The 22702-nt window shown below is 32.1% G+C and overlaps 2 protein-coding genes across 5 annotated transcripts in view; one reads left to right on the forward strand and one right to left on the reverse strand.

Moving 5' to 3' along the window:
- Positions 1 to 22702, reverse strand: part of LOC110994404 (carbonic anhydrase-related protein 10) — a 51170-nt gene that overhangs the window by 14737 nt on the left and 13731 nt on the right. For 2 of the 4 annotated variants that reach the window (XM_022261024.2, XM_045631738.1), the window contains exon 1: positions 9591 to 9673. The exons of 1 other annotated variant lie outside the window; for it this stretch is intronic. The gene's annotated coding sequence lies outside the window, so the exon portion shown is untranslated. Of the gene's footprint in view, positions 1 to 9428; positions 9450 to 9590; positions 9674 to 22702 lie in introns of those variants that run through there. One more of the 4 variants, XM_045631739.1, reaches the window with a different exon arrangement.
- LOC110994414 (fibrohexamerin-like) lies at positions 16522 to 22444 on the forward strand. The gene is made up of 6 exons (XM_045631779.1): positions 16522 to 16525; positions 18595 to 18660; positions 19665 to 19875; positions 20683 to 20822; positions 21309 to 21437; positions 22302 to 22444. Exons 1-6 carry the CDS (start codon positions 16522 to 16524, stop codon positions 22442 to 22444), a joined length of 693 nt encoding a protein of 230 aa, XP_045487735.1.

The following is a 22702-nucleotide window of genomic DNA, read 5'->3' on the forward strand; positions in this document are numbered from 1 at the left end:
GCTTGGAATGGCATCATCAACGCTATTGTAGCCGTAGATTCTATTTGACATTGCAGTTTAATAAAATAAACTATGCATCTATAAGTCCTTACTTGTATACATTATATTGTGAAATAGACAATGTACAAGATCTGCAAATGTACTTGTGAATTTTCGTAAAAAAATCCCGTGGAGAGTGGTTCTACTCCTGATAAAGCAACACACTTTGCCACGGCAGAGAAGAGCACCACATACTCAATCCGAATCCAAATTTACTAGACGTTCATTTTTTTTATAGAACAGGGGGCAAACGGGCAGGAGGCCCACCTGATGTTAAGTGATACCGCCGCCCATGGACACTCTCAATGCCAGAGGGCTCGCGAGTTCGTTGCCGGCCTTTTCAGAATTGGTATGCTCTATTCTTGAAGGACCCTAATAGACCAGTGTCGATAATTTTTGAAACCAAAAAAAATTACAGTAGGATGAAACCCATTAGAAATGCAGGGGAATATGATCAAAATGAAAGGAAAAATAAATTACGGTCGATCCGAGTTCGGGAAGTGGGAGGGGGGTGACTTTTAAGGGGGAAAAATTGTTTATCTTGATTTCCGGCGAAACTACCAGTCCTATGGAAAAAAGTTAAATGGCAAAGTTGTAGGTCATAAAAAGATCTACAACTTTGGTATTTACAATTTTTTCACATAACCTCAAAATTTAGGTGAAAAATTCAAAAAACCAAGTTTTTGGTTTTTTATTTATATCTTTTTTAAAAAGTTTTTTTTTTCTACGAAATTTGGTGAAAACTTACCTTATTATGTCCCAAATATACTGTAATTTATTTGATTAAAAATATTTATTTTTTCGCCTCATTTTAACTAAATATCAAAAAAGCACCCTAATTTTCAATCGAAAATTCTGACGTCAAAATTTCAGCTTTTTTCAAAAAGTTTGGGGGCTTTTTGTTCGTTGAAATGTCTACTTTCTGATGGTGTAAAAAAAAATATACATTACTATAGGAAATGTTATTAGAAAATGCAAAAAATTGAAAAAACCTCAAATTCGAAAATTTTCTTTTAATTATGTACAATTTTGAGGTATTTATTAAAATTTACACTTTAATTACTCAAAAAACGTAAGATTTCATGCTTCATTGATAAACGAAAAAATTGAAAATTAAAATATACTTCTATAATTAACAAACAAATAAGTTAATAAAGTTAATATTTAATAAGACATCTACAATATTTTGAAAAAGTTGTAGAATCTTCTGTAAATAATATTTGTAGATGCCTATTTATTGCTGTTTTAAGATAATTTATATACCTGAGTGACCTTCGGTGAATTTTGAATTTTTCTTTGAATAAAGTAAATTTCTCACAAATCACTTAGAGTAACTCAGCCTGCAGGTGTATTTTTAAAAATATAAGATGTTGTACACTACTCTGTATCTCGAATACTGGCTAACGGTTTTTACAGCTGCTACGAAATAGCAGGTAGCAGTAAGGCTCAGACCCTCCTAGGTCCATCCCCACTACTCAATGAAATAACTTACACTGGGCTAAAATTCACCGAAGGTCACTCAGGTATATAAATTATCTTAAAACAGCAATAAATAGGCATCTACAAATATTATTTACAGAAGATTCTACAACTTTTTCAAAATATTGTAGATGTCTTATTAAATATTAACTTTATTAACTTATTTGTTTGTTAATTATAGAAGTATATTTTAATTTGCAATTTTTTCGTTTATCAATGAAGTATGAAATCTTACGTTTTTTGAGTAATTAAAGTGTAAATTTTAATAAATACCTCAAAATTGTACATAATTAAAAGAAAATTTTCGAATTTGAGGTTTTTTCAATTTTTTGCATTTTCTAATAATATTTCCTATAGTAATGTATATTTTTTTTACACCATCAGAAAGTAGATATTTCAACGAACAAAAAGCCCCCAAACTTTTTGAAATAAGATGAAATTTTGACGTCAGAATTTTCGATTGAAAATTAGGGTGCTTTTTTGATTTTAAGTTAAAATCAGGCGAAAAAATAAATATTTTTAATCAAATAAATTACAGTATATTTGGGACATAATAAGGTAAGTTTTCACCAAATTTCGTAGAAAAAAGAAACTTTTTAAAAAAGATATAAATAAAAAACCAATAACTTGGTTTTTTGAATTTTTCACCTAAATTTTGAGGTTATGTGAAAAAATTATAAATACCAAAGTTGTAGATCTTTTTATGACCTACAACTTTGCCATTTAACTTTTTTCCATAGGACTGGTAGTTTCGCCGGAAATCAAGATAAACAATTTTTCCCCCTTAAAAGTCACCCCCCTCCCACTTCCCGAACTCGGATCGACCGTAATTTATTTTTCCTTTCATTTTGATCATATTACCCTGCATTTCTAATGGGTTTCATCCTACTGTATTTTTTTTTCATTTTTTACTATTTTTGAAGGCTTCGGCACTGGTCTATAAGTCGAACTGACTTTTAAATCCATTATTTTGTTAACCTACATATTAATAATAATTAAATATTGATAAAGAGAGAATTAACAAATTTTAAAAGTTTGCGAGGAAGGAACTGGGTTCACCAGTACCACGAGTTAACTTAAACTTCAATTAGTGTGCACTTGAACCCCATGCCCCAATAGTATCAACTTCGAAGGGAACACAATTAAGTTGGAGGAAAGAAGAAAACGATAGAATTTTAATGTAGGTAATAAATATACTTTCCTCTTTTTTAATAATTTTCTCTAAACTATGGAAGATAACGTTCGCTTGTCTCGAAGGCCTCACTTACTTTGGGTCACATTGCCATCGGAGTGACTGTCATAACCATATTTGGGTCATAGAAGCGATTACTACGACTACATATCCTTCATATCAATTTGATATATTAGTCCCAGATTAACAAAAAATCAATACAATGTGACATTTACAATCTATAAACATTATGTTGATGTCATGTCGGTATCATGTCAGCAATTGGACCATCGGGGTCAGTTAGTGGTCGCATAAAGGGATACTTAGTCAGTTGGGAAACATTTTAAAAATGTAGGCTTTTTTCTGCGGAGGCAGTTTACTATGTTATCAGAAGAAAACAGAAATTCACAAAGTCCATATGTAAATATTCCTATGCAACTATTAGAATATAAAATTTAAGTTTAAAATTAAAATCATTCCTATGTTTCAACCCCTAAAAGTTCCAGACGTTCAAATCACTAACAAAAAATGGGAGAATTATTTGGAAAGAGGAACTTTCATATGTCACACATAATTACCAAACTAAAATCACTTCTTGGCAGATTTTCTTATATATATGTGATTTAATTTAAAATTGTTTAGTCAAGCCACATTTCATATCTGTAATGCAAATATACAAACACTGCAAAATATATGAATAAAAGCACTATTTAGATACAATTTTTTAACACCGACTAATAAAATCTACGAAGAAACCATAATTATGAGGATTAACAACTATATTTTCATAGCAGCTTTTTATTTTAAAATTGTCGATTATGAATTTATCAAAGCTCCATGCTTCACATAAATACAATAACTTTAAACATAAGTAATGAAAAATATTTTCTTAGTTTCAAATTGAAATGGTTTAAATTAGTAAAGTTGCAAGGCTTTTACGGAAGATAAATATTAGCAGGCTGGTAATTGTGGACAGACACGCGATCCTTGTTTATGTTACTAGATATCTATTAACTGTTACATACTGTTGTTTACAAGTGATGATTAAAAGTTATTTAGATACCGTTAGAGTCAAGGCACCAAGAGGCCATAAAAAACCGAGGTAGGCAATTTAAAAGGTGGTCAGACGAAATCGTGGAAATGGCTGGAAAAACCTGGACGAGATTGGTATACAATAAGGAAAATGGGCGGAGGCCTTTGCCCGTGGGCACACAGAATCAGGTATCGTAGATTAACAAAAACAATAGCTATAATGTATATACTTTGTATTCTGATATAAGGCTATAAATAAATAAGAGGTCGAGCTAGAACAAGGTATTTCTTCTTCTGCGTAAGCTTCGACAACATTAAAAATAAGAAAAAAACAAACGCTAGTGACTTTTACCAAAAAAATAAGAAAACTTAAATAAAACTGGACCGGACATAATATAGAGGACTAAGTGGTACCAGAGGAACGAGAAAAGAAAACGAAGAGGTCAAATTAAAAGATCGGAGGATGACCTACCAAATGGATAGAGGAGGTCTGCCAAGGATACAGAGGCGTGGAAACAATTGGGGGAGGCTCATGGCAACAGACTGCCTGACCAAAGTGGTTGCTAATAAAATTGCTACAGTCCTCGTCAATAAATTTAATAAAGCAGGGATTTTAACGCTCACTGCGTGACTTCATGACGATTTAGGATCGGACGTCGTGGCAGAATACGAAATTACATCTCTATCACTTCGACGTCCGCTGTTCCACAACTGAGCGTTTTTCAAGGCAGTTTTTGCCGCGCACGACCCCTATTTAGAACCAGCTGCCTACTGAAGTATTTCCGAACCAATTCGACTTAGGGTCCTTCAATAAAAGAGCGTATCAATTCCTAAAAGGCCGGCAAGGCACTCGCGAGCCCTCTGGCATTTAGAATGACCACGGGCGGCGGTATCACTTAACATCAGGTGAGATTCCTGCACGTTTGCCCCCTGTTCTATAAAAAAAGGTAATTATTTTTTTCTAAAGAGGCTATTCCGATTTAAAGTGAAAAATTACATAGCAAGAAGGATTAAAATTTCGTTGCCTGCCTTTTAAAAAAATGGTACGCTCTCTTAAAGGACTCTAAGTCGAATCGATTCGTAAATACTATATTATCAATGATTTGTGTAAATTGATAAGTCAAGCCGCCGCGCAGTCTATATAAAGATATTTTTCGTTTATTAGTAGGTTCATATTTTATTATTTTGTATTTTGGCCCCATTAAGGTGTGAAATTTCTTTTCTAGATTAAGAGGTTATTATTAGACTTATTAACTAAATTTCTCACACTAATTATTTATTACTAGAACATGCTACTGCGAAAATACTTCCATCTCCTTAGTTTTTTTATTTATCTAAGTTTAATAAAAACATAACTATTATAGATAGTAACAATTTTCAAACAGTAATACAGTTTTCAAAGTACTTTGAATTATTTAACAAAATTTAGTAAACAAATACATGAGTACCTAGTACCTACTTCCCTAAAACTTATCAAAGGGGAAATCCGATTAACAAAACCGAGATTTATCTCGAGTACAAGGAACAGTAATTAGGGATCATTACAGTTATCTCGAGACGATTGCGTACGGTTTATGGGAAATCTTCTATCAGGGTTACTTTTAAGTATCAAAGACAATTGAATTGTCTGGTATATTTATTTATTGATACATCTACAAGGCCACAAATGAAAAAAACGGATTTTACAAGATTCCCTCATAAAATTTCTAAACATCTACATTAATAAATGAATTTTGAGCTTACTATTTTTATACAGATTTGACAAAGATATATTTTATTATTATATGTTACTCATATCGATTCTAATTGTACATATAGTAATTCTAATATACCTAATAACTAACCTTAAAAATAAATAATAAAAATATATTATTATTTACGTTTCATACTTTGCGAAACTCATACACCAAAAGCCAGTTTATCAATAATTTTGGCTCCCCTAACCAAGTGCCGGCAGACTGGCGGGCGCCATAACGGAAGTGTCTTTTGGGCGGGCATCTGTTTATTTTCTCAACTATAACGGTTGCGGTCGTATAGGGGAGTTGACTTTGACTTCGAAATTGCCCAAAGGAACTCAAAGATGTACCATGCAAGGCTTTTTCATTCAAGTTTATTTCTTATATAAATACCTGGCTAAAATATATATGTAAGGTTATGTCAGGATATTTGCCTAACCTATGTTTGTATTGTATGTATGTAGTGTAAAGTTAGTTTCTGCACTAAGACGCCCAATTATTCCGTTGTGCTTAAAGGCTAATTAAGCTAGCCTAGTTGATTCCAGAAGCTTAAAAGGCATGCGCAGGCTTCACGGAGCAATCTCACTGTTCCGAGGATTTCTCAGCACTGAAACAGCCTATATACAAGGAACTGTATGTCGCATTAAAGAGAAGTTTATTGATGATAGTTGCCCGTAAATAAGTCAAAACTAACAGCTCATGGACAATGCTTATTTCACAGCGGAAGAGGCGTTGCAATGACGTTAAAAAGATCGTTCTAAATACGTAGAAAACAACGAGACAGACAGTCGTCATTAAAAACAAGTATAACTGTCATTTAAAAATTCTGGTTATTGTATTGAGTTATTAAACTAAATTTCAATATAATTAAGTTCCAAACTATACTATTGAATGCATGTATATTATCGACTTAAAAGTTAGTACTAATATTGATAGTATTTAGTAACGTAATATGGATTCTCTATAACAAGTCAACGATATAAAATGAACATAAAAATCGGGGCGTAGCAGCAGACAGATCGTCTAGTCAAACTGGCGTCGTTTTCCTTTCGGATGTCGTATTTTTCCAAAGTTACTTTGTTCTCAAGACATTGCCAAGAGTATTACGTATTATCGTAGTTATATTTTACGAGTGACTGAATTTTTAAAATGCAGTGACGACATTTTGCGAAATATAATATTGAAAACAACCCATACACTTTATAGTAACTCATTTCTTTTAATCTTTGTTAAAATTGAAAACAGTTACATTATTATATAATATACGTCAATTTTTACTTTTGTATGCCTATATGGCTAGGTAAAGACCGTTAATTAGACGAAACATCATTCAGCAAATTACAAATTAATTTTAATATAATAATAGATAAATCGAATATGCAGTAAAAGCTCAAGGCGTCAGTAGGTTATTCTAATATTAAATGGAGCATTTTTGTAGTGAGTTTCGTCTCTTAAATCTATATTATAATAATAATAATAAAAAAGTCTTTATTCATTTTAAGTAGGTACATCTTTCTTTTCATAGTGTAAGATTTGGGAACCCTTTTAAGTAAATATACCTGTGTTAGGGTTCCCAGCTCTTCCATAACAAAGTTAATTACTTAAAATATCGTTATTTAACCAATTCGTTTCCTTTTTATTTTTATTTTTTGAACCGCCTGAGTGTGTGCATGAGTAACTGTGTGGGTGTGAATGTGTGTCTATTATAACATTTCAAATGTCGTATATAATTCGTAGTGATAGTAAGATATTTTAATGGTGCCATAGGTCTTTAATTCAAATAGGTACGTTTGAAATTTTTCCAAGCAATCCAATACATTTGTTGGTTCTACGTGGGTTCATTGAGCGATGGTTTGGTATCGGATTCCCTATACGAAACACAAATAAAATTGTCTGGCCTCTTGTCACACCGAATCCTGCCCTTTGTAATAAGTTATTGTAATCCGGTAACTTGTTAAAATGGAAACAAATATTTTTTTATAGTTATTAAAAATTCATTATTTAAAATTAACAAATTCGTTAAGTTTGGTCCTTTAGTGCTGGCAGCATAAATCAAATTTTAATTATTATTATAGAATTGTGAATATTGTAAATATTTGTGTGGTGGCGATAAGAAAAGATGTTATTTATGTTACAAATGTATATGTATTTTATTATATATTCATTACAAAGCTCAGAGCTGGTATCGACTCGTATCAAGTCAGCAACCCTCTTGTGATCAAACAATTCAGATTCAAACATTTGTATTAAAAACTTGGCGATTGAGTTGCGGAATGTTTCTTGCCAGTTCTTCTTGCCCGCTCTATGCCCTTGACTTGCGAACTGGTAGTAAATGTTAATTTACAATTAATTTAATTTTTTTGACGAATAAAGATATTTTGTTGTTATTGTTATTCTTGATCAAGTCGATTACGCGACGGTGTAACAGGCAGCCTATTGCAGTAACAAGTAGCGAGTTAATTTAGTTGAGTGGATTTTCCCGTGCATTGTCATCGCTTGTTTATCGCTCGCCCGGTCCCAAAGACCGCCTTAATGGTATTAAACTCCACATTATTACTCTTGTGTTCGATTTATATTTGATATTGAAACATAAATTAATACATTTTGGTACATAATTTGTATACTGTTTTACAATTGTGTATGTACAATAACAAAAGATATTAGGCTTTAACTACCTATTATTTTAAAATGCTAACAGCGCCCGTACAAGTTGCGCTTTGAACTTTATCGTGTTACACCATGAGAGTCGTAAACTTCTAAAAGTAGATTTTACTAAGGACATCAATATCCTGTCATACCTCATTAGTCAGAAGTAATTCTCGAAAGACTGCTTTGGATTTCACTTGTGAAGTCACTTCGTGTAACAATTAGTGGATTACGCTTCAGGCAGCGCAAATATAAAAAAAATACGTCTGAAGTTCGCGCGATTTACACTTTGAAGTATCAATCTTGAATATTAAAAAATAACAAGTGCAAAGTAACCTTCATTATAGGACGAAATAAACATGTTAATGGGGCTTTGAAATTAAGCTTTACGACGCTGGGTTAAGGGTGATATTTGAGAATGAGATTTAGTCTAAAACAAATTGTATTTGTCATATGGAAGTCACAGTTCGTGCTAAGTCATGCCCTAAGTGAACAAATAGATGACATGTCGAACCGAAATTGATTCGAGTTTAATTACAGAAGCATGTATGTTAGGCACTTAGAATTATAATCATTTTTCTTCGTTTATGTAGTCAAAATATTTTTTTTCCCGCCCGAACAAGAGACTCTAAACTACCAAGAGAGTACAATAAGTAAATAAAATTTACAGGGGAAACAAAAAAAAACATACGAAATTAATTAGGAAAAACTAAATTACATAATAAAAAATATGCACTAACAAATTATGGAACTTTAGCCAGGTCACTCAGCGGACAATGAAAAAAGTACGTTAACCTATGTATTTCGTTAACTAAATAAATACACCAAATCATATATATACACATACACATGTATAGAAATAGATGTAATCAATTTTATAGACATAGTTTATAAAATTGTAAAAGTACTAATTTTCTTTGAAAACCTAATTTAACATAACCAATGCTTTTGAAATCTGGACAAATCTATAATAGCTATTGTGTTTCGGCTTTCCCTCTGGTTTTAAAAAGCCATGTGAGCCTTATGAGATGAAGTTGTGAAAATATATTAAATTTATCGTTTCCTAGTACATTTTTTATGCGCATTAACGCTCCGTTTAACGATGTGTCATCCGGTGAACACCGCAGTTTAATTTCCTACATTGCGGCTCGCCCCCTGATTTATAAAACACTTTAACTTAATGTACTATAATGATAATTAACTTTTTTATAATTTTTCAATTTCCTTTATGTAAAATTCTGAGATGAATATATTGTCACTAGTGATATGTTTGTAAAAACTTTGGTAAACGGTTAGTTTAACTAAAAACATAGTAGCTAACGCACCCAAGTTATCCGCAGGTCTGCAGTATCCGTCCGTACGAATTTCAATAAAATAAAGACACATAAACCTAGCATCAACAAGGTTTGCACTAGGAATGTTTTTAAGAGTTCACAAATATAAAGTTACAAAATTATAAAAATATAAAGAAGTTTTTAAAAACTTACTTGATTTTATATCGCAAAATATACTCTCCTTTGCAGCGATAAAGTGTTGACTAAATATGTTATCTCGATAAATATGACCTCTAGTTCATGCAGATACATAGGTATTGAACATTGCCTATATTAATTTTGCATATAATACAAATGTACTAAAAGTAACTTCATGATTATTTTTTTTATTTAATGAAGTATGACAATTATTTTAGATTTTGACTTTGACACACGAACCGGAAATGGTAGGAGGTGTTCCAGCGTGATGACGCAAGGTTGATTTTTTATCATGATTAATGAATCCAGTGCTGGGACAGCAAGTGCAGTGGTAGAACACATCACCGTTAATAGTAAGATGACCTCTCTGATCAACTCTTGGAGTACTTTTTAAACCATTGCATAGACTCTATCGAGGGCTTTGAGTGCGCCAACCGAATCCAGAAATTCCGTAACGAAAATAAACCTAACACAATTAAATACTAATAGGTGCGGCTAATACGCGTTAGAGTGGGAGAGAACGCATAATGCATCTCACATGGGTCTGGCATCATCGGGGACGTAGGTCAGGTGCGTTAGACTGGGACAGGATGCACAGTGTGTATTTACAACTCTCTGACGAGATCGGTAACGCAGCGACAGCGCGGCCGGTGCACCGGTACGCGAGACAGACTATATAGGTAGGCGTGTTAGTCTGAGTCTCGCTGATTGAAATAATATAAAAAAATACAGTATAAATAAAATATAAATACAGAATTATAATTGCAAAAAGGTTGATAAAAATATTTTGCAATAGCTTTACCGTGGCAGTGCCCGACTGCCACACATTTTATTTTTACTGACACACGACAGCCGAACCATTGCATAGTATTTTACCGAGGGAAGGGAGCATCCTGGAAAGCATTAAGCATACCCAGGCCCACACAGATGCCAAACAAAAATTATAATATATAGACTACTTTACATACCTTAACCTACTAACTATAACTGCTTAAAAATCTCTTACATTCTCTTAGTCTTCCCAAAAGTGTCACAATATCCAGGTGTAGAACTAAGAAACTGTTAAGCAGTGTCTTAGTTCGGAGATCATAAGAGGAATTGTAAATATTTGTATTTTAATATATTATACATATATGTAAATAGTTTTAAGGTTATATCAAAAATAAAACGGGGCTATATAGATGCACGCTCAGAGGTGCCAGTAATGTTAGCGGGAACGGCATATCATCTAATATTAATAAATGACCCGAGTCGGTGTTACGACTAGATTGTATCCTTGTTTATTTAATAAATTGCTTTCACTTGCATCACTGTTTTGGCTTCTTTTGTTTTGCTAGAGAGTTTTCTTGCAAATATAACTTACTAGCTGAACTGGCAAACGTCGTTTTGCCATGTATATCATTTATGGTTATTGTGCCTCACTCGACATAGATAGGTATAGTGTGTTGCGGACTTTTTTCTTTTTTTTTGACCGAAAAACCCTAATATGTTACGGAACCCTATTTTTGTTCAAAATTAAATACAGCCTATATTACTCGTGGATAATGTAGATTTCGAATGGTGAAAGAATTTTTAAAATCGGTCCAGTAGTTTATGAGCCTATTCATTACAATCAAACAAACAAAGTTTTCCTCTTTATAATATTAGTGTAGACTAAGGAAACTGACTGTAGATATACATACATAATTAAACTGTCAATGGATCAGTAGTATAAACGAAGTTTCTATTATGAGAATTCGATATTAACTGATAGTAAACACATTTTTGTATTACTCTGAGTTTATTAGACACAAAGAAGTACGCCTAACAAGAGTAAATATAATATACCTCAGAGTCCAGAGATAATGTAATAAAAGAACACGATGTAATTTGTTTTATTAGATAGGCAAAACATGATGTATAACAACGTTATACAAATAACTAATATACTTCTTGTTCGATAAGACAAATAAAACTTAAACAGAATCAAAATCATTTGATAAAATTTTCCCAGTATTGCCCGCAACTTATTTTTATTTCCCTATTTGCCGAGATTCCGGTAGAACTATAGCACGGCTCGTTTTTGTATTTCGGTTGCTTAGACGTCTCATCTAAATATACAAAGCAAAGTCGTGTTAGTTACCCCATTTATAACACTAGATCGGCTGGACTGATGTTATATATCTCTTTTTGGTGGTTTCTTTTTCGCCCTGAATAGCAGAAAAAGTAATAAAATATCGGATAAGTTATCGAATATAATACATTTTGCGAACGCAAACAATGTGTGGTGCCATCTGTTGGCAAAACTACGCATTTTAAATCGAATTCCTGTCAGTTCAAGAAATTTCGATCTTAAGGTGACCGAGGAGTTGCATAGGCTTTAATCTTGATCGAAGACATCTGTTACCTCATCAAAAAATGTTGTACAGAAAAACATGCATTATCGCAATAGTGGCTCTAGAGAGACAATTTTTAAAACTGTCATTCTACTCTCTCAATGGCAAGCAATCAAACATTTCTGTATTTGCAAATTATTTATTTATTGAATTAATATTATTACCTTAATTAAATTCTACATTAAGTTTAACTAAAGTTAACACAATATTATTAAACCGTTAGGCAGAACGAAGTTTGCCGGGTCATCTCTATATATCAAGTAATAATCTACACAGTTTGACATTTCGTAAGGTAAATACTTTGTGCTTTGGAGATAAAAATCTACAAATAGTATGATTCCTTGTGTTTGATGTATGAAAAGTTCGTTCAAATTTCACCAGTTCCCTTATGTGGTTTACCTTCCACCACTATTATGTGATACGTTTACGGTCGAAATTGTTTTCAATAAAGTTTATCAAAATATATAATTTTTGTAATATAATACGCTCGGAATGGAATGCTTTGTTTGTGGCTGTACAGATATCCTAGTAAATAAATAAACTTAAGAAATCATACTGATACAATTTATTTTTATGTTAACGCGTAATTACGCGAGCTAAGCTAAACTAACTTAGTTTATTTGCTGGTGGACGACAGGCTTAAATGTAAAACTAATAAAATAGTTACTATTTTTTGGAATTTCAGATTAAAAAATATTTTTTCATAACGTTCTAAATTCAAAACGATAAAAATATTCCAATAAAGACTTCAACATTTTTCATATTTTTCACTGACTTTTCTAGTCTTGTACAACACTGTATTCACCGTCCTGTATATTTCACAAGCTTCCAAAGCATGCATTGAATAACAGAGGCAGTGTTAATATTGTATACTTTAATTATTAGGAGATTAGACGTGTAAGGTGCTACGCTCTTGAAACATAAAGTAGGATGAGATTACATGCCACTACTGAAGATTAAGTGGGAAACTTTGTGAACTGTTTTTACTTAGGGATTGACTCTAGAAATATTTTTTTATTATTCGCTTTGGTTTAGAAGTTTATGCGACAAAAAGGAACGAACAGGTGAGATTCATTGAATACTATTTAAATACTTCTGATTTGAATAAAATTAAGGAGACGGTTCTGTCTGCCGTATCCTATTGCTGGCAACGAGATTTTATGTTTCTAACTCTTCTTTGGTATTTGGAAAATTTATTTTATTTTATTCCTGTTGTAGCCATGACTAAATTATTTGCGATGTTGTACTACAGACGGGTAGAGGACGATGTGGCAATTCAAAGTTTTTTTTTATATTATTTATAACACCTTGGCTTGGCTTAAACTTCTTGGTGCTAAACTTCCAATGAAGGACTTTTTTCTATCTTCAATCAAAAACTATTTTGGATATTATTCCTGAATTCAAATACCAATTCTTAAAAGGCCGGCAACGCATTCGCGCGCCCCCTGGCATTAAGAGTGTCCATGGGCGGCTGTATCACTTAACATCAGGTGAGCCTCCTGCCCGTTTGCCCCCTGTTCTATAAAAAAATTTTTTTTGGTTCATTACTTTGATATACCAAGTTATATAACTTACAAAATGCTGGAAATAGGCGTAATGTTATTGTTATTTGCTTTTGTAGTTATATTCCTTTATAACGTTAAATAGTGGTTGTCACGTTGAGTTGTACGGAATGACACGATAATGATACAATATTTTTTTTGAAGGAATAAAGTTAACTAATAAATTAAGTTACAAAAACACATTATATACTACCCATACACGGCAATAAATATGTGTTTATATCTTCTATCTACATACCCAAAGTCCTATACAATATTTTACAATTGCCAAACCAATTACCCAATGCGTATTCGTATTCAAAGATAAATTTTCGTATAATCATTCTTTATTACTTCATTTTTTAAACGCGTAGGCTTGAAAAACTGAAATATCTTAAACAAAATTAATAGCTAAGCAGTGACGCAGCACTACTTTGTTTTGAGTCAATGTGGGGTAATTAGCAGAGTAATTAATTCCGATTAACTGGCCCAGAATGGACTTAATGATATGGGATGACTCGTGTGAATCATTATGATAAGCCTTCATAGAAAGGTTCAGAGATAAAATTAAAATAGCGGACGCAATATCTTTAAATTTTAAACCTTCGCTTTGGTTCAGAGGATTCTCTTTTTTCTTCTTTCTTTCTTTTCTTTCTTTTTCTTTCTTCGCTTTGGAGATGGCTTAACGACTTCATTATGCGGCTCTCATGCCTGATATCGAAGCCGAACCTTCACCAGTGGAATTTCTGTGAATGAGGTAACCAATATGCAATATATGTAAAACTAGCGACCCGCCCCGGCTTCGCACGGGTGCAATGCTGATGCTAAATACACTACAGAAAATCTGTGAACGTCGTATATAAAAATTATTTTGATAAAACTCGTAGGGAGCTGAAAAATGCGGCGGAAAAAATGTAATTATTTACGATATCACATTAGAAACCTCAAAAATAGCAGTACTTCTCCACAATTTATGGATGTTATTATACATATAAACCTTCCTCTTGAATCACTCTATCTATTAAAAAACCGCATCAAAATCCGTTGCGTAGTTTCAAAGATTTCAGCATACAAAGGGACATAGGGACAGAGAAAGCGACTTTGTTACTATGTAGTGATGCCGATGGCGTGTATCACTAGGTGTCTTTTTTAACACCTTAGTATTGATATGTTTTAAATATCTAATTTATTTATTATTCTTATTCTTATTTACTATCTTACTTAAAATGAATAAACACTTTTTTATTTATCTATTTGATTTTTTTTAATGTTTTCTATTTTCAATGTGAATACAGGTAAGATATATATAAACGAAAATAGATATAATAAATTCCTCATAATACTTCTCTAAATGCCGGTACGCGTAAGAGTGTGACAGACTCCATAGGCATGTTAGTCTGGTAAATTGATTCACTCAATCAAAGAAAATAATACATACTGCATAAATATAAAAAAATAATTGCATAAGTTGAATAAAAATAATTTACCGCGGCAATGCCCAGTGCCATACGTTTTTTTAATCGAAAGTTAATTTAAAATATCATTTGACGTCAAGAAGGACACATATAAAATCGAAATTCATCGAAGTCCTTTTATAAAAATAAAAAATTATGTAAAGTAAAAAACAGAACCCACTTATTTTAATGGCGCAACACGAAGTGTCGCAAACAAAAAGTTAAAGTGAAAATTCATAAAAAATACATTTGTTTATATTGTGTTCAATAAAGAAGCCGCAACAGGATGGCGTTAGAAAGAAAATTTAATCCGAAAGCTATAACTTTCGTAAAAAGTACTCTTTACAAAGAGGCTCTGCCGTGACTACGTCAAAAAGTTACCCCTATTGAAGCCGTGACACCAGTTAACGAAGGATGGATGCGCAATACGAAAATACTTTTGCTTAAGACTTTTAGATGGAAGGGAGAATTTTAAGCATAGACGAGGTAACATTTTTAGAGAGAAGTCTACACGAATACAGACTAGCGTAAACAGTATATTGTACTTACGGGTCGGCTTATAATTTAAATATAATAACACCAGGTACCAAGCAATAACCTGAGGCGGAATCCTCAACTTTTGGATGTACCGCGCGCACAGTCCCACTTGGTTATTGAAGCCCTACTCACGCGATACATATGGTATTGTAATAAAAACAATTTCTCTCGAACATGGCATGGCAATGGCGATTATATTATTTTTATTTTTATTGGATACAATCTCTTGTTAGGCCAAACCTATGTATGGTGGTTTTGGGCTTATAGACATTTTCATTTTTAAGTTGGTAAATCAGCTTTTTGCCTCACAAACAAGGGTCAAACATCAAAGTTTCTCCTAATAAATGGCAGTTTTCAGTTAATCTTTTCCTTCAAAAAAGTGATAGATCATTTCTTGTATGTAATTAACACTAACTAAATATATATGTTAATATATAAAACAAAGTCAGGATTCTTCGTTTTTGTTGTTTTTTTTTATAAATACACATACATATAATAATAAATGCCACATCCATAGGCATACATCAAGGTACTGGATGGTTTATAAGTTTTTTCGTGAAATTGAGTGTGGCGCCCCGCAGTTTAATATAACGACGCATCCGCTCGTTCGAACAACGCTCAACTTTCACACTTCACTTTTGAATATTTCAAACATTACTTTTTATTTCTGAACTTAATGGCAATTTTAAAAAAGGTAATATAATTTTAGATTTATCGGATATTACAACGGTTTTATAATAGTGACAGTTACTGATATAAAACTTGTATAGTTTTGGGAAAAAACACAGAATGCATGTATAAGAAGTTAAGAAATAAATTGATTAAAGGTTGATTTTGAAAAGATATCTAATGCATCAGGCAATCCTTTTTAGATCTTATATTTTACTAGCGGATCTGACAGACGTTTCGCCTATCTGCTACCCGCGTCTTACATACAAAAGAAATAACAAATAATGTAAATCATTATCGACTCCACTCTCTTTGAACACACATAAAATTTCAGTAGCAGTAAAGCATCTGTGCTTGTGAGTGTGTGAGTATGGGTAAGGGTGTGATTGAATTTAATATAAAGCTTATAGTAAATTACTTCAATTTAATATAACAACAACAAATCCTAAAGCGTTACTCGTTGTGGGTATATTAATGTCTAAGTGTATAAAGTGTGTAACTGAATTTATTTATCATTTAGAAAGACAACAAAAGCCTGTAACAAAAATTAATACGAAGTCGCTATTCTTTCCATAAGCAAAGTCTGTTTTGCTAACCGCTGTTATATTCTGCGATTTTTATATTTCATACGTTATTGAAATTGAGCATGCTCAATGATGAAGAGATTTTTATGTAATAGGGGAACAGGTGGAATGCTCACGTGATGTTAAGCAATTCCACCGTCCATAGACATATTGCTAGAGGGCAAGTGCGTCTTTCGGTCTATTAAGGATTGGTACGTTCTTTCCTAAAGGAGAGTCAGAGACTTAGTAAGAGTGCATCACGTATAAAATAAGATAACGGTGTCAGAAGTGTTTTTTATCAATGAAATGAAGTTAGAAGGTATCACTTAACATCAGGTGAGCCTCCTGCCCGTTTGTCCCCTGTTCTATAAAAAAAAAATTAAAAGAGGAAAACCGATAAACATTTAAAAGTTATAATTCTAATGCCATAATAATTAAGGTATCATTGAAAGTCGTCTAATCAAAATGCGGAACAGCGGGGAAATTATGAAATTAACACCGACAAAGTTTATTTTGCCAGGTGACTTAAAATATGCTAATTTAAAACAGAGTTGGAAAACTCGAGTTTGTGACCTTATGAAAAAAGGGTTCGCCAACTTTTCCCAAGTTTTCTTTAAGAGAATTTTATATTTAAGTACAAGATCTAATTTACTGTAAAACTAGATATACTAAAGTGAAGAGATATAGCTAACTAACCTAAATATATATATTTACTAACGGACTCAGCCAAGCGTTACTGTGGCTATGGTTTTTATTATAATATATAACTATATGAAAGGTAGATAGCTTGTGGTACTTTTAACACAGTGCCATCTGTGTATCACCTGTAATTTGATTGGTATCGGTTCGGTAGTTTAGGAGTAAATCCCGGACAAACAACGTGACACGTGATTTATATATATTAAGATAATTAAATAAATAGTTAAAAATCTGTAAACGTTTAAGACTGTATTTAACCTTGAAATTAAAACAAAGCGATGTTTTCTATATTATCAACGAATTAGGCATTATTAGCAAAAAATCGTTAAAAAATTAATAATTAAAAATAATTGGCAAATTGTTTTAATTACAATCACGCAAATAGATAAATAAAGTTAACGTAAAATATACTATTATTAATTATCTTTAATGCGCTGGAAAATGAAGTCGCTCGTGTTCTGTTTTTTGTTTGTTTGTGCTAAATCACAGGATACACAAAATGATTTGAGAAGTAAGAAATTTTGCTTATTTTAATGTAACAAAAATCTGTATAGTTAATATAATATTATGTTCAATACATATATATATATATCGTTACGCTGTCAATTCGGATTACGAAATATTATTTACAAAATTATAATAATATCACAAGTGTAGTAAGTAATAACAAGAACACAAGTTCCAATAGTCGGTACCTATTTTATATGTTCGCGGTACGTTTACAGTAGTAACTATATATATGTATTAATATTATTTTTGATACTTTTTGGATAACCTCAGTCCTTTAGGATTGTGTATAGATTTAGACAACTAATTTAATTAGATATATTAAGGACCAAAGCCATAACCAATTAAGGAACTACCGTCATTAAATATTTTAATGATGTCTTGGTTAGTAAGTCATAGTAAATTTTTATATCTACTTGTATTGAGTCGTCGAGTAATCTCTTATGTATATGTGCAAATTCAGTTTGACGCAATAAAACCAGTCAATATCCGGTCATGTAGGAGAATACTGTTAACGGGCTTTTTTAATTACATTTATGACAGGACCTAGTCCTAGAATAGAATATTTGTTCATGTTTATGTAAAATGATTATGTATTATGTATCTGAATAAAGGCTATTATTATTATTATTATTATTATGTAAAATGATATAAAAATAATCGTATTATTTTAGATTTACCAGTAGTAGGAGAGGCTGGGGAGATCCTCGACAACTTCATCAATCAAATCGATAATGGAGGTAATTATTCTATCCTACTTGGAATACCAGCTTTAAAGAGACAAAACACCGAATTTTGTTCTCTCGCATGCTTCATAAACTATGCACTGTATGTAATCCAGGAATATTTATTTAAACCTTGATATCGCGCGTTTACATATTTATTTTGTACTCCTACAGCTAACATATGTAATAAACAATCAATAAACTAAACATATAGCCAAATATGAAATACATAATATATACAAAATACATACAAAAATGTTGAAATATTTACAAAAGAAAAAAAAACAATAAATATTATTTAACACGTAATACGGCAGCTACGCTATGTGATAGTGAGAATGCGAGGATATGTATATGTGGGTGTGTATGTTAGGTGTGCTGATGATCCATATATATTCTGCGATAGCTTGAGTAAGTCGAGGTTTTTGTAGTTCCCACCTGTAGCACACCGGTTAGAAGTTTGTTTTTTCTGAATTCTTTGTTTTTTATTCAAGATGGCATGACAGGCATAACGATTGCAGTTCCTTACAATTTTTTTCATTTCGGAATCATCTTTTTCCCTTAATATATAGGTCAATAGTTAACATTATTAGGACCATACTTTGAATATAGTAAAATATAGAACAACTTTAATAACTGGAAAATTTATTTCACTTTCTCACAGTTAGCTTAATATGAGTGTTGACTGGAACAATTCACTTTTAAGTTCATCTCAAAGAACGAATTAATCATAAATGTTATTAATTTAAACCAATGGTTACGAAAATGTACCATAAACTGGATACTACTGTATATATACCACAAACATTATGTTTGTGGTATATATAGATTCCCAAAATCGTTGTCTAAAAGGAATATGACCATATAAAGGTGATAAGCAGTATAAGTGTTATAAGCAGTATAAGTAGCATAAGTGAAATGTTAATGTTTTATAAAGGTTTGAGCCTATTTTCACCACTATTGGACCTGTATTGTCCAAGAATTTCAATTCTAAATATATATATGTATATATTTTTTAGAGGACGAGATAGAACGGCCATGCAAATCTCTGGACAATCACTGCGTCAGGAATTGGTTGCATGAGCACTCAGGCTGTAAGAAGACTTATGGCCCCGTACCGGATCCCCTGCATAGAGTACAGGCCACCCAACAGCTTCCGAGAATTAATTTTACAATTAGTGCAATCGACGTTCCATACAATGGTTTAAACGGAAGAATTGAAGAGTTCTAGTAAGCCAGTTTGACTAATACTAATATTATTTAGTATGATTATGATAATTTAAGGATTTAATAACGAGAGACGCTTGCGTTAGTGTCGTTTCGCCTCAATATGTTTTTCCCTTACCTAACTTTTAGTAGATATGTACCTAGAAATTAAACATTTCGCTAACATAAAGACTACTTGCTTTTCCAATTACTAATTACAAATAAACAGTTTTTTTAATTCTCTTTATAAAAACCTCCCTCAGAGCTCAAGGATTGCATTTAAAAAAACTCGAGTTGGTCTAGCCGTCTTCGAGTTTTGCGCATAGCAACATATTTTTCCAAGATTTTTATTTTAAACTAAATTACTATACGGTTGTGTGTCAGTAATCACCGTTGCCTGTGTACTCAGTAGGTACATTTAAAAAGATATTTTTTTGAATTAGACCAACTTCACTTTGTGATGGACCGAAAATAACATTCCCTACATTACTCCCTCTCTGACTGGAACTTGAAAACTTTACGTCTATTATATTATGTACAATACTCCTTAAGACAGTCTTATTAAGTTGTCCGCTAGGTTACGGTATCGGGTTCGATTCTCTTTGTTTATTTATATAGATGAAAAAAAACCTAGCCCTAATTTACTGGGACTAAGAATGAGACATGATTTATTTCATAAATGTCATATTATCTGTTTTTATAAGTCCAAAGCCATGCCTCTTAATATTACTTGGGGGACATACAAGTCGTAAAGAGCAAAACAAAAAAATTGGAGCTATTTTAATATGGAGCAGTCATTCAACAAATGCACCCTATTCTTTATAATTTCAGTGTTAACAGAAAAACTGATCAAGTAGTTTTGGCGGTGGAGTTTCGTAACGTCGCCTTTCAAACAAATAACAGCTTCTATATTTTCTACCGTCGTGCAAAGGAACCAGTGATAACCAATGATTATTATTTTATAAGATTAAGTAAGTTACAATCTATATGTTGAGCTTGTTGAGCGCTGTTTGTTTGGATCCCGGCTATGACAATACAATATCTCTATGTGTTAGACAGTCGCTTGTACGCTGAAGGAAAATGTCTAAAAAAACTATATAAATTCGTCAAGAGGGTAATACCACTGATTTGAAAGTTAAAAAACAGCAAAAGAACGCTACTTATTATATACACGCTATTTTTTTTTATTTATACATATTTAAATAGAAAATAGGTTTTTTAGGTGGAAACACATACTGGATACAGATTTCTATCCATCAGGACGTCGAACAGATTTAAATAATTAATTAAAAATTAATACGTATAATTAATAAATTCATTGCAATTATTCTTTAAATTATTATGTTACCGCCTCAGTGGTTTACGTAAATGGTATATGTTCACGAATCACCGAAACAATTGATTGCTTAAGATGCTTGGAAAATGTGTTATTGAATTTAAAACATTATTTTCCACAGGTTCACTTGTTGTGACAGCAACAATACCTCGGATTGACAACCTACGATATGACAGAAGCGAGCACTTCACCTATTCAAATGATCCAACGTCTACTTTCACAGTCGGACCAAATACTTTCGCCCATAGAGGTAAAGTATCTATATATCTAGGGTAGATGAGGTAATTTCTACAAGCAAACATTTAAACCTTTTTCTAAATTTTTATTTTATTTTTTTAAACTTATATCAATCCTAGGTCTAAAGATCAAGGTCATTGTTCGCTTTGTTTAGATTCTGAATCTTAGGAAATTTCCTTAATCCGTTGATTGAAAAATAATATTTAGTTATAGCAATCCATATTTGGACATAGTTAGGCTCTAAAATCTAAGTCAATGTTAACCATATTTCTGTTATGAATAAGGTTTTTAGGTATATTTTATCAAATTAAATTACGTAAAATACAATTATAGAATAGTCTAACCCAGTGATTCCCAAAGTGGTCTATATCGACCCCTAGGGGTTTATGACAACCTGCAAGGGGTCTACGTCAGCAGAAAGAATTTGGCGGTCCATGAAATGAAAATGGGGGTCCACGATAATGGATCTCAAAACATACACTGATAGTACCTATTTACTTACATCATACTATCTTATGATATCAAAACATATACATTATTTATAAAAGTATCTATGAAGTAAAAAAAAAATTATATATGTTTATAAAATTACGTATATTTTACATAACAGATACAAAATTTTAGTTTTAATTTAAATCGAATTGTTGTGTGTTTTTACTTTAAGTTTTTAACACTAAACTTCGCTACAGTTAGAAATTTACAGGAAATCAATATAAGTTACTTACCTGATCTACTCAACATGGAAAAACATGCCAAGACGACACAAAAAAGTTTGGGAAACTCTGGTCTAACCCATATTGATGCGTATTTTTAAAAAGAGATTGAACAGTTTTGATGTGTATATAATTTAATATTTTTTTTAAAATAATTTCAACAGATCCAGTCGTTCAGAGAGTGTTCTTGGCTTTAATATCGAATCTTCCTGTCAACATTCGTGAGATTGTCATTGGCGAAGGGCCCTTCCTCATGGCAAACTTTATACAATACTCCTTGTGTGATTTTGGTATCAAAGTTATTTGAGTATTTTCTTCACAATAAATTAATATGAAATTAATCAGTTCTTTCATTTATTAAAAAAATAAATAAATCAGTGGCGCTACAACTTCTTAAGGTCTTGGCCTCAGATTTCTGAATCTGTTTCATGATCATTTTTTAAATCTAATAGGCAAGTAGGTGATCAGCCTCCAGTGCCTGACACACGTCATCGACTTTTTGGGTCTGAGACATGTCGGTTTTCTCACGATATTTTCCTTCACCGTTCGAGCAAATGTTAAATAC

The sequence above is a fragment of the Pieris rapae genome, chromosome 16 (assembly GCF_905147795.1).
Source record: "Pieris rapae chromosome 16, ilPieRapa1.1, whole genome shotgun sequence".
In the NCBI taxonomy this organism is placed as follows: Eukaryota; Metazoa; Arthropoda; class Insecta; order Lepidoptera; family Pieridae; genus Pieris; species Pieris rapae.

Excerpts from the sequence above, each read along its gene's own strand:
- LOC110994414 (XM_045631779.1), top strand. Across the intron at positions 18,661-19,664 it reads CAATCAAATCGATAATGGAG|AGGACGAGATAGAACGGCCA; the intron begins GTAATTATTCTA and ends TATATTTTTTAG. Across the intron at positions 19,876-20,682 it reads GGAAGAATTGAAGAGTTCTA|TGTTAACAGAAAAACTGATC; the intron begins GTAAGCCAGTTT and ends TTATAATTTCAG.